The sequence below is a fragment of the Lagopus leucura genome, unplaced genomic scaffold, assembly GCF_019238085.1.
Source record: "Lagopus leucura isolate 7727_CA_CO unplaced genomic scaffold, USGS_WTPT01 Super-Scaffold_100001, whole genome shotgun sequence".
Lineage (NCBI taxonomy): Eukaryota > Metazoa > Chordata > Aves > Galliformes > Phasianidae > Lagopus > Lagopus leucura.
Window position 1 is genome coordinate 2,246,872 of NW_024962262.1, and position 14,773 is coordinate 2,261,644.

General features: G+C 38.4%; 1 protein-coding gene across 3 annotated transcripts in view; it reads right to left on the reverse strand.

Moving 5' to 3' along the window:
* Positions 1–14,773, reverse strand: part of XPO4 (exportin 4) — a 78,310-nt gene that overhangs the window by 27,434 nt on the left and 36,103 nt on the right. For all 3 annotated transcript variants that reach the window (XM_042867138.1, XM_042867139.1, XM_042867140.1), the window contains exons 5-9: positions 12,591–12,707; positions 11,720–11,873; positions 4,138–4,250; positions 1,569–1,726; positions 1,132–1,306 (exon numbers count right to left, since the gene is read on the reverse strand). In XM_042867138.1, the coding sequence (XP_042723072.1) occupies positions 1,132–1,306; positions 1,569–1,726; positions 4,138–4,250; positions 11,720–11,873; positions 12,591–12,707 (717 nt within the window). The remainder of the gene's footprint in view (positions 1–1,131; positions 1,307–1,568; positions 1,727–4,137; positions 4,251–11,719; positions 11,874–12,590; positions 12,708–14,773) is intronic.

The following is a 14,773-nucleotide window of genomic DNA, read 5'->3' on the forward strand; positions in this document are numbered from 1 at the left end:
CGAGAAGTGCTGAGCTGGCAGCTTCCACCAAGCGCTGCTGTAGTGAAAAAACATGGCTACATAAAACAAGAGACTACCTGAGGAAATGCATATCCTCTAGCCCCCCTCATTTAAATGATAGCTATCTGTGGTTTTGCAGAACCTTTCTGTAAAGGTTCTAGGGCTTCCAGTCTAAATGAAAACTGGGCCAGAAGTATTGCATTTTAACCTTACGGCACAGCTCTCAAGCACTGCAAGCAATGCTAATATTAATACACCTGTGATTTTCAGTAAAGAAATGTGTCTGTCAACTTTATAATTAAATACTTCTGTAACAATTTTCCAACTCAATTATTAAGCCTGGTCAATATAGAGAACTCAAAAAAAGTAATTGGTAACGCTAACAGCAAAAAACTGGCTGCTACTGTGATAGTTTCATTTTAAAATAAATAACTACTCCATATAAGTAGTTCAGGTGCAACATTTGCCTTAATTCTTATGGGCTTTTTACAATCAATTCCATTCCCCTAGATGTTTTTATTTAATGCAGTTTCTGGAAGGACAAGACTTACCCCTAACCCAGCTGATCTTTAATGTTACAACCAAAGTCTGTAGAACAGCAGAAAGTCCTCTGAAGTACAGATATGTACATGGAATTACTGCTTGAGTCATGCCAGTAACACAGGGGTTATTGGAGCTGCTCTCTGTATAGGGTTAACAACAGACCTTAACAGCTATATTCACTTCAAACAGAAGTTCCTGCCTGTAGAACCCCCACTGCGTAAATATCAGTCTGTCCATTTGCTCAGGTTGTCACTTCAAGCTTTTGTGTCTGTAACAAGTTCATTATCTACAACACTTCTCAGAGAAGTCCTACAACAGCAACTGAGCAACATTTAAAGACTTTCCTACTTTTTCAGTGTACCTGTTATTTTAAAAATGAAGATATGAAGCAGTGCTTTAAATCCATAGTTTGAAAGATGCAGAGCATTACATTATGCAAAAGCAAAATTATCTCAGATGTGATTTCAGAAACAACTAGAACAAAAGCACTGAATTTCACAATACTTAATGACAAAAGAACCAAATTCTCACTCCTTATTACAAGGAGAGGGAAACAAAAAAGACTATTTGCTGAGAATGGATACTTACCACTTCTTCCAAGGCAGCGCTTCTTCCAAAAGAACAAGTGAGATGGGCGAGGCAGTTAACAAATGAAGAGAAAAGTTCATTTGGAATGGCAGTTAAAATATTGCGCGGAAATACAGTTATCAGGTTGCTGATAATACTGGAAATTCCAACTGCTTCAGAGTCTTCGATTTCAATTCTATAGATAGAAATAAGAGTTACTTTTCTGCCATTAAGAAAAATGCTAAAAGCCAATTGATTTCGCCGATTCCTTTCAAATGAATCCATCTATATAAGAAGTACCCACTTCCAGATGCAGTTTTTAAATTTCAGGAATCCAAAAGTAAAGACAGATTATACCTAGAAATAAGCAAGTCGTAACAGTTCTCCACAAACACACACTGTGCTCTGAACTAAAGCTTAAAAGATGTCATCTAAATTTAGAGAGCAGGCATACATACCCATTGATAGTATTCAGTAATCCCTCAATGAAATGTGCCAGGTAATCAATTTGTGAACCTTCGTCAGGAAAGACTGAGCCATGCAGAGATGCCAGCTGTGCCAGACACTGTAATGAATCTTGGGCCATATCTGTATCTTCTCTGATTTTTCGGTGTACCTTTCAGGAAGTGAGATAGTTAGCAATACATGGAAAATAGGGAGTTCTTACAACAGTCACATGGCTCTCAATCCAAAAGAGCACGCACCAAAAAAAGCTTATTATAACTTCTATAATTCTATTCAGTCCGAAATGCAAGGCTTCCTACAGCTCTCTGAAGCACAGCCAATGACAAGACTGGGACTTGCTTTGCAAAGTCGCAAGCTGCCAATTAACTCGCTGAAACCAACGTTTAGTTAATCTTACCTACATTTTGAAATTGAACTCAGCACCGAATGTTATATCTTAAAGAGAGAAACAGATGCCAGCCAGTCAGACATACTGCTCCTGCTAAAAACAGCAATAATGACAGTCATCTCTATTATGCTAACTATGCCTCGGCTACGGAGTCTTGCTAAAGTTAGTCAACAAGTTCAATCAAGATTATACAGATGCTTCTTTAGCAGAGGTAAACATTGAAGACAGACGAAAATGAATGCATCACTTCCTTGGCAACACCCTTACATTATACAAGGCCAAGTCATCTTCTCTCATTTCTGTGGCATGTTACATCACTACTTCTGCTGGTAAGATGCTCAAATCTGCCAATATTTCAGTGACCAAATTCTCACTACCTTACTTCAGTTATCAGCTATGGATTTTTTAGAGTTTTCTTAAGCTCACTCTTCCATGTTTTCACATAAGGTTTACTCAAAAAATGTAGGGTAGCTTCTTCCCCCCTCTCCCCCCCCCTACCCATTTATGTAAATTACAAATATCATGAAGTCTAGTTAAAACACTTCCCATTTGTGGTATTACAGTTTCAGCTTTACACAATTTGCAACTAGCTAACCTCTGCGAGATCAAACTGCCAGGTGAAACAAGCCCTAATGCAGAAATACCCCTTCTAACACGCATCCTACATTACGTTGAGATCAGAAGTGAAGGCTTCCTCTTTAACATGGCAGTCTTGCCAAGTTTTGCAAGGTTATTAAAATTTCTTAGATCAGATATATGCATATGAACAACCACCATTCACTCACAATACTTCAAATAGGAACCTAATACCAACAGCCTCGAGCATGGCAAATCAGGAATCTAAAACCAAAACTGACAGCACACTGCCCTGGCTAGCCTTCATTCAAAAATAATCAAACCCAGGTCTGCTATGGTTGCTATTAAATAAAATACAAATGCAATAAAACAATTCTGCATGTTATTTAAAACAAAATCCTTATCATAAGTACATACTGGTCTCCCAAACTAGCTAGAGATATTTAACTCAGACAGCTTTATATTATTAAACGAGGAAGGGTTAACATGTAAGCCAAAAAGTTATTTGCATGTGGAGGTTCACAGCTGACAGTAGCAACTGTCTGGATAGCCTGGACAGCTGTTCCAATTGTGAGGAGCTGCTAAGAGTTCTGCCACTGATTTTTTTCACCTTTTCAGAACTGCTGGAACAGAAAAACTTTTAGTTAAAAAAAATTACCAAAATGTCCCACCAAGTACGGACGTGTACACAAACATGTATCAGACAACTCAAGCACCACGGGAGATTGCCGTTTACTTCCTCTAGTAAAAGCTTTGCTCCCGCTTCGAACACACTGCTTCTCCACTTTGCAAGAACAAAGTAGCTTGAAAATGCTGAATTCTCAGGTCCTCAGAGATTTAACATAAAATAGCAGAGTAAGCTAACTCATAAGCCAATACATGCAGCAGCAGCAACTTCGAGTTGAACAAACACCAACAACTTCTCCCCCAAAATGGGGGGAAGAAAGAACATTACTTATAAGAGTTCTATTATCAGACTTCTTTTTAAAGGATGGAAGTGAATACGGCATTCCCTCTCCCTGCTTCACCTCTTCCCTTTCACTCCTAACAAAATCTCTTTTGATTTAGCATGCTTGGATTCACTTTGTACTGGGGTAAGAGATGCAGAATCCTGCATGCGGAACTGGCCAGAACAGTGCAATTACATTACTAATGTTCAGCTGCTCTGTTAAGCAATTGTTCTAATATCAGCAAATAACCCCACACACACCCCCTTGATCCTTTTTTTCTTTTTTTCTTTTTTTTTTTTTTTTTTTTGAGGGCTGTTACACCTTATCTGAAAGATTTAATTTATCACCGCTTACAATGCCTGGTTTCATTTAGTATTGGAATCTATTTCCCAAAGCACTAAACATACAGCTTAGATAACTATATACTTCTTATTTAACAGTTATCAATTTAAGACAATTTATAGGCAAAACACATATCTGGTAACCTAAGAAAAACACAATAGTTCTGCTCACTTTGACAAATTGGCTGAAATGAAGGGAAACAGTCCTACCTGATGCAAAAGGAAGGATCCAACAACAAAGCTTTATAACAAGAAGGAGCTGCTTTCCCTGTGGTCTGGACTATGAAAGTTGAAGAATGAAACTTACTGTAAAGAAAAGCTCCATAACTCTGCTGTCCAGGAGGGTCTCACGCCAGGATTCTGTTGGCTTTAGCATCACATTTTGTGAGGATTCAAACATAGCTATATAATGTCTGCCCAGTTATCTGGTGTCAAGGTCAACAATAACATTCCTACTTGGCTTTAAAAAAAATCCTAGATACAACAGGATCCATTCAGAAAGAATGTAATGGAAACAAACTTTAAGCCTCTTCACATACACAGCATAATTCATGCATGAGGCCAAGGAATAAAAGGTATTAAGTATTGAAAAAAAGAATGCTCCAGGAATGTTAGATAACAGTTTGATCATAATTATGAGACATACCATAGTGATACGATCACTTTGATAACCAGGGTGTCTAATGTGACACAGCGAGAAGGGAAAAAAGCAACCGCAATTAACAGGTGGTAAAATTTATGCAAAATGGGAAATCATTTCCTAAAAAATTTTCCTGGCAGCTTTTAAAAAGGCCTTACGAGAGCTAAAGATAGCCCACTGAAATCCATATCCCATTTTTCTAAATAGCCAAATATGCATCCCAGAACGCAGATATGTTAGCCTTGCATTAATCGACATTTTTCATCATGCTGTGAAGAACAAAAGCATAAGGCACCACAAGGTACTGCCACAGCAAACATATGCTTGCATGAGACCCATATAAAAGCGTCCACTCCGCAGTGAAGCTACGACTTTGCTGCACTCCTTCCAGCTATTACCATACGTTCTGGCATGATTTAGCTTTTATGAAATTCTGCCAGTGCTCCAGTAAAAAAAAAAATAACAGAGACATGAGCAAAACCACTTGAACAAGCATGTGGCATTCTTTGTCAGTCTGATCACAGAGAAGCATTTATCAAAGGGTTTTGAAAGTCCTTCCTTCTGACACCCCTCAATCCAAAGAGCAGAAGTTTAACACACGAGTTATGTTTTCATTTGTCTTTTGAAAGCCCTTCGCTGCTCCCTCTGATCCCTTTGTAAGCCAACATCAGAAAAAGTGCAGCATGCTCAGCTGCATATAACTGGTCCTGAACATGTCTGCAGTGTAAAGTCATCAGGCGTTACAAAAAATAAGTTTATCAAAAGGTATTTATACCTCTGAATGAAAATACATTTTTACAAATAGTACCACACAGGAAAGAAAGCAGGCCCCTGGCAATCTGATGATTGATTAAGAGAACATACATAAAGCAAGCATCTAGTTTCAGACAAAGCACTGTGATGCAAGGCAGAAGGCACAATTTTAGGTCCTCGGTGTTCTGCCAGTCCATGAGCTCCCAACAACCACAAGGCAGTTCCAAAAACAGCCACTTTTTCCATGGCACAGCACACTGCAATGCAGGAGAACAATCATGGATTTTCATTAGCACAAAAACCAAAAACAAGACATCTTCACAATTTTCAACACTATCAATGTGTGTTGAACAATAACAGATCTGCATTATTTCATTTCAAGCAGAGTAAAAAAAAGGTAACAATAATAAAAAATCAGAGTTGGCTATTTTACTTCCGTCTGAAATAGAAATGTCATGTAGGGATTCAGAAGTGCTTCAGTTCTTCCAGATAAAAATAAAATTTATCACGTGCATCCTCTGTCAGGAGTAATATCACAAGTTAAAACTAATTTAATCAACTCTGGCACTTTAAATCATCTTTTTTTTTTTCCCCTTCATTTGGAATATTCTTGAAAAAACACTTCAACAGTCTTTATTTACAAGACTGTCCTTTGCCTTAACACTCCAGTGTAAGACTGACATCAGCACCAAAAGACTATTGATTGATTATCAGTCTGAAAATCAACTTGCTCATCACTTGTTTGTGCTCACAGAGGGGACCAGCTACATACCACTTTTGACGTGGAATGGAAGAAGGGCCGATTTGCTGTCGGTATTTTAACAAGCCTCAGTATTTAGTGGCCCTTTCCTGTTATTTTTAGTTCTGTTTCTCATGCTAATGGACTGATGACACATCTGACAATAGTAATCTGTGGGTAAACTATCTGTTCATTAAACAACACAAATTATACCTGCACCCATTACCAAGATTTTACATCTATTTTCTGCTCCACACTTGGTGAATGCAAACACGACCACAAGCTGGGTGTGGAGATGCTTTCTACCACGAAATACCAAAACTTCAGCCCTATTAACAGCAGCCCAGATGTGTCAAACCTGAAAAAAATGGCACTGAATTACCTAGCACATGGCATGGGTGTGGTGAGAAGTGTCATCTTCATCAAGAAGATGCATTAACACGTACCAAGCTCTACTGAAAAGAGTAGCAATGTAACTAGATGCCTTCCAGCACGATACACCTCTGATGTTCCTTGATTAGAGCCTATAGAAGAAGAGGAGATGCCAGTGTTCAAGAAGGAGGTTCTTTGTCTTTGATGAAATTCACATATGTAGCCATTAGTGTTACATTTGGGCTTTGTTTCACAAACACGAGAAAAAAGAATAACATGTTTTAAAATGCTAAGTTTAACTTACAGTTAATATAAAAAACTTCTATATGTTTCTTGTTGGAACACAGTAACAGAAAGAAAAGGTAAAAAAACCTGTAATTTTCTTCACAGTCTTTGCCTCGCTTCCAGGAGGAGACTGATGAGTGATTGTGAATAACAAAATATTTCACATCCATAGCCATGGAGGATCATAGTACTTCAAGATGCCCAAAAATTCTAACATTTGCAAATGGTTCCCAAAGTTTCGGGTTCTTTTTTTCCCCACTGTGAGAGGCGAGGCAAGGCAAGGCTTGCCCTGGCACCATGAAGGAGTTTAGGAACTCAAAACCCAAGGCTAAGTATTCTGACAGACTCCAATTCACAAATTTGTCCACAGTAGTGAAAAACTCAGAAATGGAAGAAAAACCCACGGAATGGCAATGACTGATTATTTTTTTTCTTAAGTTATTTTAATTGCTTAACCTTTGTTGTCTGGAAAATTTCTGGAGAGCTTTATATTAGTCTTTGACTTACACCTCACAAATAAAAATGCACTAGAAAGGTAACTGCTTGATATCCACCACACATTGTTAGAATGCTAATATACTTGTTGTATTTGTATTTTTTAAACCTCCCCTTGCTTGCTAGCCCGTCAGCCAAGCACATAGGATGAATTAAGAGCAAGTAGAAAAAGACATGCAGAGGCTTGCTGCCCCCTATGGAGAATACCTTCACAAATCTGCATGTAATTCACACTCTTAGGAAACAGATTCAGCATTCATGAGAAAGAAAGAGTGCTTTAGCATTCAGTTGTTAAAATACAAGTATTGCTATCAGTGGAAAAACTATCTGATATGGGAAGCACCAGATTCAGATTGCATCTACAGAACAACAATCTAAGAGGCATAGGAAGCCCTCAGCTAACTTTAAAACCAGTCACTTCTTGCTGGTGGTGTAGCCATGCCTACATGAAGTCTCAAGTGGACCACCAAGGGGATTTGCAGCTCACACTGAAACTTGTTATCCCTACTAACATTCGCTACAACTATACAGCTCCACATCTCTCTTATGCTTAAACCACCTATGCAGAAGTCACTGCTATGGAGACGCACACCCTTCCTCTACACACTGCTTACCAACCAAAAAGCTGACGAACTTCTAAGCAGTAGAGATATCCAAGTTAATTTTCACTTCAGAGAGATGAAACTGATAAATGTAAAAGACAGATCTCTCTTTTGCTCTTTCTTCAACACAGCTGTTTTAGTTATACTGAATTTTACTTCCTATTCCAAACAGCCAGGACAGTATTTTCATTTACCAGATAAAAACTGTATTAAATGTTGGATGATCCCAGGCTGCCAGCAAACAAGACAGCACTGCTGCTGAAGGAAACCCACATTGCCTCTCCTCAGCACAGGCTCAGTCATTTCTGCCACTGTTCAACAAATCAAAGTCAGGGCCTCACCCTGGTAGAAAGAAGTATTCAACCACCCTGCTCAGTGACACACTCATGGGAGTCACTGGAACAGGATGCTTTTTCAGCAGCAAAGCCAACTCAAATAATTCCTCAAAACAAATCTGGAGGCTTTTTTTTTTTTTTTTTTTTTTTTTTTTTTTTTTAGCATTCTGTGTGTTTTTCACACACTTCCATTACGCACAGCAGATGCTACCAATCAGGGTTGGACTAACTCCAAGTCTTCAACTTCAACTATATTGTTCACAGGATCTCCCAGAGAGAGATCTCTCATTCTGGCTTGAGATGTTTTCACAGAGATTTGAAGAGCTTGTTCCTCTAAAAGCATGGCTGAGGAACACATACTGAAAACAGAGTTCAGATCAGACAAAAGCTTCAGTCAGTTCATACAATTGTTGCACCATTCATTTTCATGGAATGTCAGTGATGCGCATTACTGGAGCACTTCCCATAGGTTTATGTAACCTGTATTTTAAATTCAATTCCCGATTCTACATTCACTTGAAAACTTGCCAGCTTGCCTCCAAGCAAGAAGAGGCACCAAATCGAAGAACTAAAGCTGAAGTTCCTCTTTGTTCATGTACTATTAGCACCTTTACAAAAAACCTGTGCCTTTATGAATGAAATAATGCACAAACAGTTTTGTAACAGGTAACAAACATCCTCATTTAGATGAGAGATTGCAGGACAAAAGGTTATGTTTTGATAAAGAACTCCTATATTCGAGGGCATCTGTCCAAAGTCCATTAGAACATGGCTGCCGAGAGCAGATATATCCTAAAGTAAAGAAGTGAGAAACTCTCTAGGGGCAAAAGAATATAAACTATAGTTATGTCCTGAATCCATAGGAGAAGTTATACGCCCATATCAAAATGCATTAGAGCCTACCAACACACACCTCCCTAACTGGATGAACACTCAATGCAATGTATTAAGAGAGGAGTCCTTGAAGGCGCTCTACCTCTTAGTACCCATCACTTGCACATCCTTAACCAATCAGAACACTTACTTAAGAAAAGATGCAGTTAAAACAAGTTCCATCCAAGCAAACAATATTAAACAAACGGTGCTGTGCTGTGACAACAGTGAAAAAAGAAACCCTATAGAAGCCAACATGCCACAACTGCCACACGCTCTCAGTGCAAAACAGGAATTCTATGCTATTGTCTTTTCCAAGAGTACTGCCAAAAGCCTCAAACATCTGCAAATACCAGTGAAACAATACCACAAGGTAACAGATGAAAGCAACAAGAGATGATTGCCTATGTGTTAGAAAATGAAATTGAAGCAATTGCACATGACTGAAGGCCTCCTGGGTCACTGTGTCCTGCCTGCAGCAGGCACTGCACTCTATGACACTCAAAAATGTTCCAGCTTAGGAGTAGGTATGTCCCAGCCTCTCTTCTTTCACTGCTCTAAGAAGGTGAGTATTCCACAATGCAAGTACCAGCTTTTCTCGCTGGTAACTGACAGCTCACATTCACTAAGGCTCTTCTGTTATAGTAGCTGGCAGCATTGCCTAAGACTACATTTAACAATGCAACATACACTGAGTGATCCTGAGTGACAGCACTTCTCAGTTTTTTTATTCCCTCCCCTTGGAGATACCAGAATTGTGCAAGAGGTTACAAAGAGACACCACTATGCTGCAGGGAATACTGAGAATCATTATTATCTTGCCAAAGGAATATGAACCAAAGGAAAAAAAAAGTTATATATGTGGACACAATGGGTCACTTTACTCCATGCTTTAGTATTATATTTATGCCCATTGCTTTGGCGTGTGTGCTGTCAAGATTTGGAAAGAGGACACCAACTGATCAATGCAGCAATTCTTATGTTCTTGTGTAATGTGCTATCTATTTAGGAATTGCAGCCAAGTTAAACTTCACTGCCGAGAGCCAACAATCAACAGCAACTTTTTAAACCAGTCTTCGTAAGGGAGATCCACACCACTACCTGCTACAGCCACCTTAACAGCTACCAAGTCTTACTTAAGACCCACTTTTCTCAGAGACGATTAAAGCTATACCAAATTCTGTGAAAACAGTTCACTAAATAGAGGAGGGAGACCAAAATCAGTGCAGTAATTTTACAGCAAATTGAAATGCCCAATGGTAGAAAGCCGTAAGATAGGACAGAAGTTACGAAAAGATCAGACATAAAGCCACATAAGCGCACTTGTGGTGGTACAGCACCAGAACCCAGCCTCCAGAAGTGGCCAGAATTTGTTTAACAGCAGCAGTATCTTGTGAAAACCACAACTGCAAGGCTTGACTAAATTGTTACTGACATATTGCTTGTATATCTAGTTCCACCACTGCAAAACTCAAGGTTATGACTGAGCACTCCTGAAAAGAAACCTAGAGCTTTTCCTTTCAAACTGTAACATCATCAGTACTCATGACTGCATCAGGTTTCCACTGAGCAAGACTATAAAACAGAAGAAACTACCTCCAAACACCACTGCACAATACAAGGGCATTTCCTATCTATTTAAGACGACTGCTTTAAAAACAGAAGTGTCCACACATTATTTGAATTCTTACAAGTCCCAAACCCTCTCCTGAAAACTTTTGTAAATGTAATCATTTCACTCTAATCTCAGTCTCATAAGCACACGCAATAAATTACTCTCTGGTCCCCTGCCAAATCATTCCATCCATGATATTTTCCAGAAAGACAATATTAACTGGCACTCTGCTTTATTAAAGAAGAATAAGTACATTTTAAATAAATTTCACTTTTGCTGTTCATCACATAATGAACAGATTCAAAGACAACAGACACAGATGCTGCCTTCTGATTGTCAAATGAGGGAAGAGAAATAAAATGCTATGCAGAAGATTTGAAGGCAACATAAGATTCCTGCAGTACGTGCAACTTCGTTGAATTTATTCAGAAGGTTTTAAGAAGTTTATAAAGGAGCTTAAAAGTTTGGGTGTTGGAGCATCTGCAAGATGAGGCAGCAGCTATCAAAAGAGGTGTCAATGCTGTATGCCAAGTGATGCCTTACCTTTATGTTTCTACTATATTCTTCTAGCCCATTTTTCAGGCCAAGCATTTCCACTCTTCTTCCTTCTTTCACTGAGGCTCACTCCCTGTTTATTGTATTCCTATTTCCTTTCCATCTCTACATTTCCCCTGAACTTTCTTAATGAACACACATTAATAAACTGCACACAGGAATAAACTGCACCAGTGTGTTGGCAAAAAAATACATATTTCCTCCCAGCAAAAGAGAAGAAATGGAATCTGTTGGGCATGCACGTTCCTAAATTGGGCACTTAACTGCCCCACTCCAAATTAAACACAGCTGAGATCTCTTCCCTGTTTTGTCCTGCAGTAAGGCAGAGGGTTGCACTTTCCCTCTCCTTCACAGCAACAACAGACACACCAAATGGACCATCAGCTCAGAACTGAGAGCTGCTCTTGAACTAGTTTTGTCTTTTGTATAAAATACTTTAATGAAAAGTAACAGTAGTTCCTATATGTAAGCGTGTTTTAAGCAAGCACAGGGATCACCAAGAGTATTAATGGAAGAAAACATGCTGCTTATAAAATTTACATTTTTCTCTTCTCACAAAGACTTATCACCCATTAGAACATGACCCAACTCATCTGAAATGAAGGGCCTGAGGCAAAAAGGATATAATTCGGAGGAAGGAAGTTCCAGCTTAAGACCTGATTGGCTAGTGCAAGATAACGCTGAAACACTGAAGACATCTGAGCATTGAGGTTTTCACGTCTGCTGAATTCCTGAAGTACCTCTACTGTGAGCATGAAGATCTGCCGCAGATCGTCCTCCTACAGTTGGGATGGACACAATATATTAGAGTCTCTCAGTCTGTTCTGTTCCCACCCTATTTTTCATTGAAAAATAGATAATAACCCAAAGTTGACAGTCAGAACCCCAACTTATTTGCCAAAATTAATGCAACATGTCTGTAAATAACAAAAAAAGAAAAATATTATCATAAGTAGTAGTTTTAGAAGAAAAACTTAACAATATCTCTAACAATTGGTGAAGGAAGGGTTGATCTTTGACACAAAAAAGTTGGTAAATTATTCCACAACAGTCAGAGTTTAAAGCGATGCCTTCACAAAAACATTTCTGCCTGGCCAAACAATACATCTGAGACAACCAGACTACACCATCTGCAATAATATTTTTAAATACATAGCTCTCCTTGGCTTTAAACCAAATCTATATTTAAGACTATCATTGTTCCACAGAGTGTTCGTTTTGTTTGCAATTGGTAGCCAAGGAATTAAAGAGTCCAACCATGTAAAGATCTGTAGCTCTACATTGATAAAATGGGCAAAAAGGGATGGCACTTTTTGACACAATTATCAATTTTTCTAAAGTAGCCAATATCTGTATTTGTAATACAGAGTAATCCAATTAAATGCAATCAAACATGCACTGTAGATGAATGCCCCAGGGGCAAGAAAATACTTCCACTTTTTAACATTTAAATTTTAGAAATATAGGTAGCATATATTGATACAGAACTACTTTACCTGAAATATACGCTTACAGTTACCATGGAACTCCATGCTTAGTCCAATGTTGCTGGTTTTACTTGAACTTGAGAACTCGCTCAACAACGCCGTTAAAATGGAACAGGCCAAAGTTTGCTATAAAGAAAATAAAGTGGAGTAATTTAACTAAAAGATGTCCAATAATTTAACACCATTTACAGTCTTTCAGTCTGTTTGTTAGCATATTCCTGTGGCTATTACTTCAATTTTTCATAAGACAAAGCACAACAACTCAAGCTTTCAGGTGTACAGACACTAGGGTGAGCCATCTCTGGGACCATCCAAGTTCCATCCTTAAAAAAGAGATTCAAGAATTTGAGCAGCATAAAAAAAACAACTAAGCACCTGTACAACCATCATTACAAAATGAAAGCAAATGTAATCAATTTGCCAGTCCATTTATTTTCTCCCACTGTACACACAGCTTTACAGATTCAAGGAAGATTCAGCTTCCAGTATTTTCTATCCAATAGTTCACTGTAAACTTTGTTGTGGCCCTCCCTTGCATTTGCTACACTTACTAAGTTGATATGTGATCATCATTAAACTTACACCACAGAAAGTGAAACAACCTACTCAAAAACAGAACCTGCAGTACATCATTTACTACAGCTCTCCCATCAAAAAAGGGAGGAATACACAGAATGCTCCAATAATTGAAAGCTTTTCCAAGCTTCCCTCCAAAGAACAAGCTCCACAAGCCTCAGGAAGAACCTTTAGAGCTACTCCTTTAGAATGATGTCCCCAAAGCAATATAAAAGTGAGTGAGGAAAAGACATGTTAATTTTAGAGAAACAAATCCACAGAGAAAGGAATCTAAGTATCTTCTTCACTCTGAAAATTTAAGGTAAATCGAATGCTTATTCTAAATCACAACTTAAAAGCCATCCTTCCTTTATGAAACACATTGCTCCAGACACAGTTGCTGCTTTTTTGAAATAAAAAAGCTTTTTTTTTTTTTCCTGATATAGAAGTTCAGCAACCATCATCACTAGTTTGAATGCATTTCTGTAACTGTTCACTACACACAAAGGAAAGTAAATAACATAGTGAGGATACAACAAGTACTTTAGAAGTGTGCCATGTACTACCATAACAAGCACAAGGGAAACTTATACTGATGAAATGAAAACACTTTTTGTTAAATAGACGTTCTTAACAAAAAATTTCCATATTAATGGCTATACTCCTAGACTGTTTGGAGCCAAGGTGCCAGGGATGGACAGAGGGATAGGAATTGTTAAAGGGTCATGCATGCCAGCAAGTGTCCAGGGGTTAAACAGAAATATGCACACTACCTCTGAACACCCGAAAGATTAAAGTGGAGATGATACTATTTATGCAAGCTCATACAACAGCTGAGACCAGTGCCATCCACCCACCAACTGCAACATCTTTGTTCAGAAATGCCTCTGAAGTCAGTACCTTGACCCCCCCAGACAACTAGTTATCTTAGCTAGTATACACTAAATTAACATTCTTACTTGCTAAATAAATCCCAGACAGATCAAACATAGCAGCTTCCTGATACTAGACGGCTGTTCTTTTCTGCTGCATAATAAAGCTGTACATTGGGCCAGCATGTTGTTGACCAGTTGCTAAATCCAAATTTTCCCATTTTAAAGAAATTTCAAGTGGATTATTTCTCATCTACTTGCTCATGACAAAAGCAACAGTTATTCAGTGAAAAACATCACACTTCAATCTGGTCCAGCAAAAGTACAATTCTCTCAGTCCTATACAAGATGTAAGATACTTCTAACTAGCTCAAACATTTCAGTAGTTTCTTTCCAAATTTCTGTGTAAGCTATTTCATTATTTCACTATTTCTGTGTAAGTAATTAACACAAATGCTAGGTTTGAGTTGATGTAAAAATTAACGTCTAACGTCTAATTAAAGGCTAACACTGACTTTCAAGTTCAATATCAGAAGTTCCATATGGAAAGAATTAGTCTGTAGAGAAAAAAAAAAACACCACTGACCCAACCCCACAAAAATACCCGAAGTTTGGCTCTAGAACAATGCTTCAGATAAGAATACATGTTTTTAGAGAAATAATCCCACGTTGCCAGAGAACACTGCCCAATTTCAATCTGCACCAGGAGTTGCAGAAGCCTCACGAGGCACCCTCAATACTTCAATACAGACTTCACTTTATGCT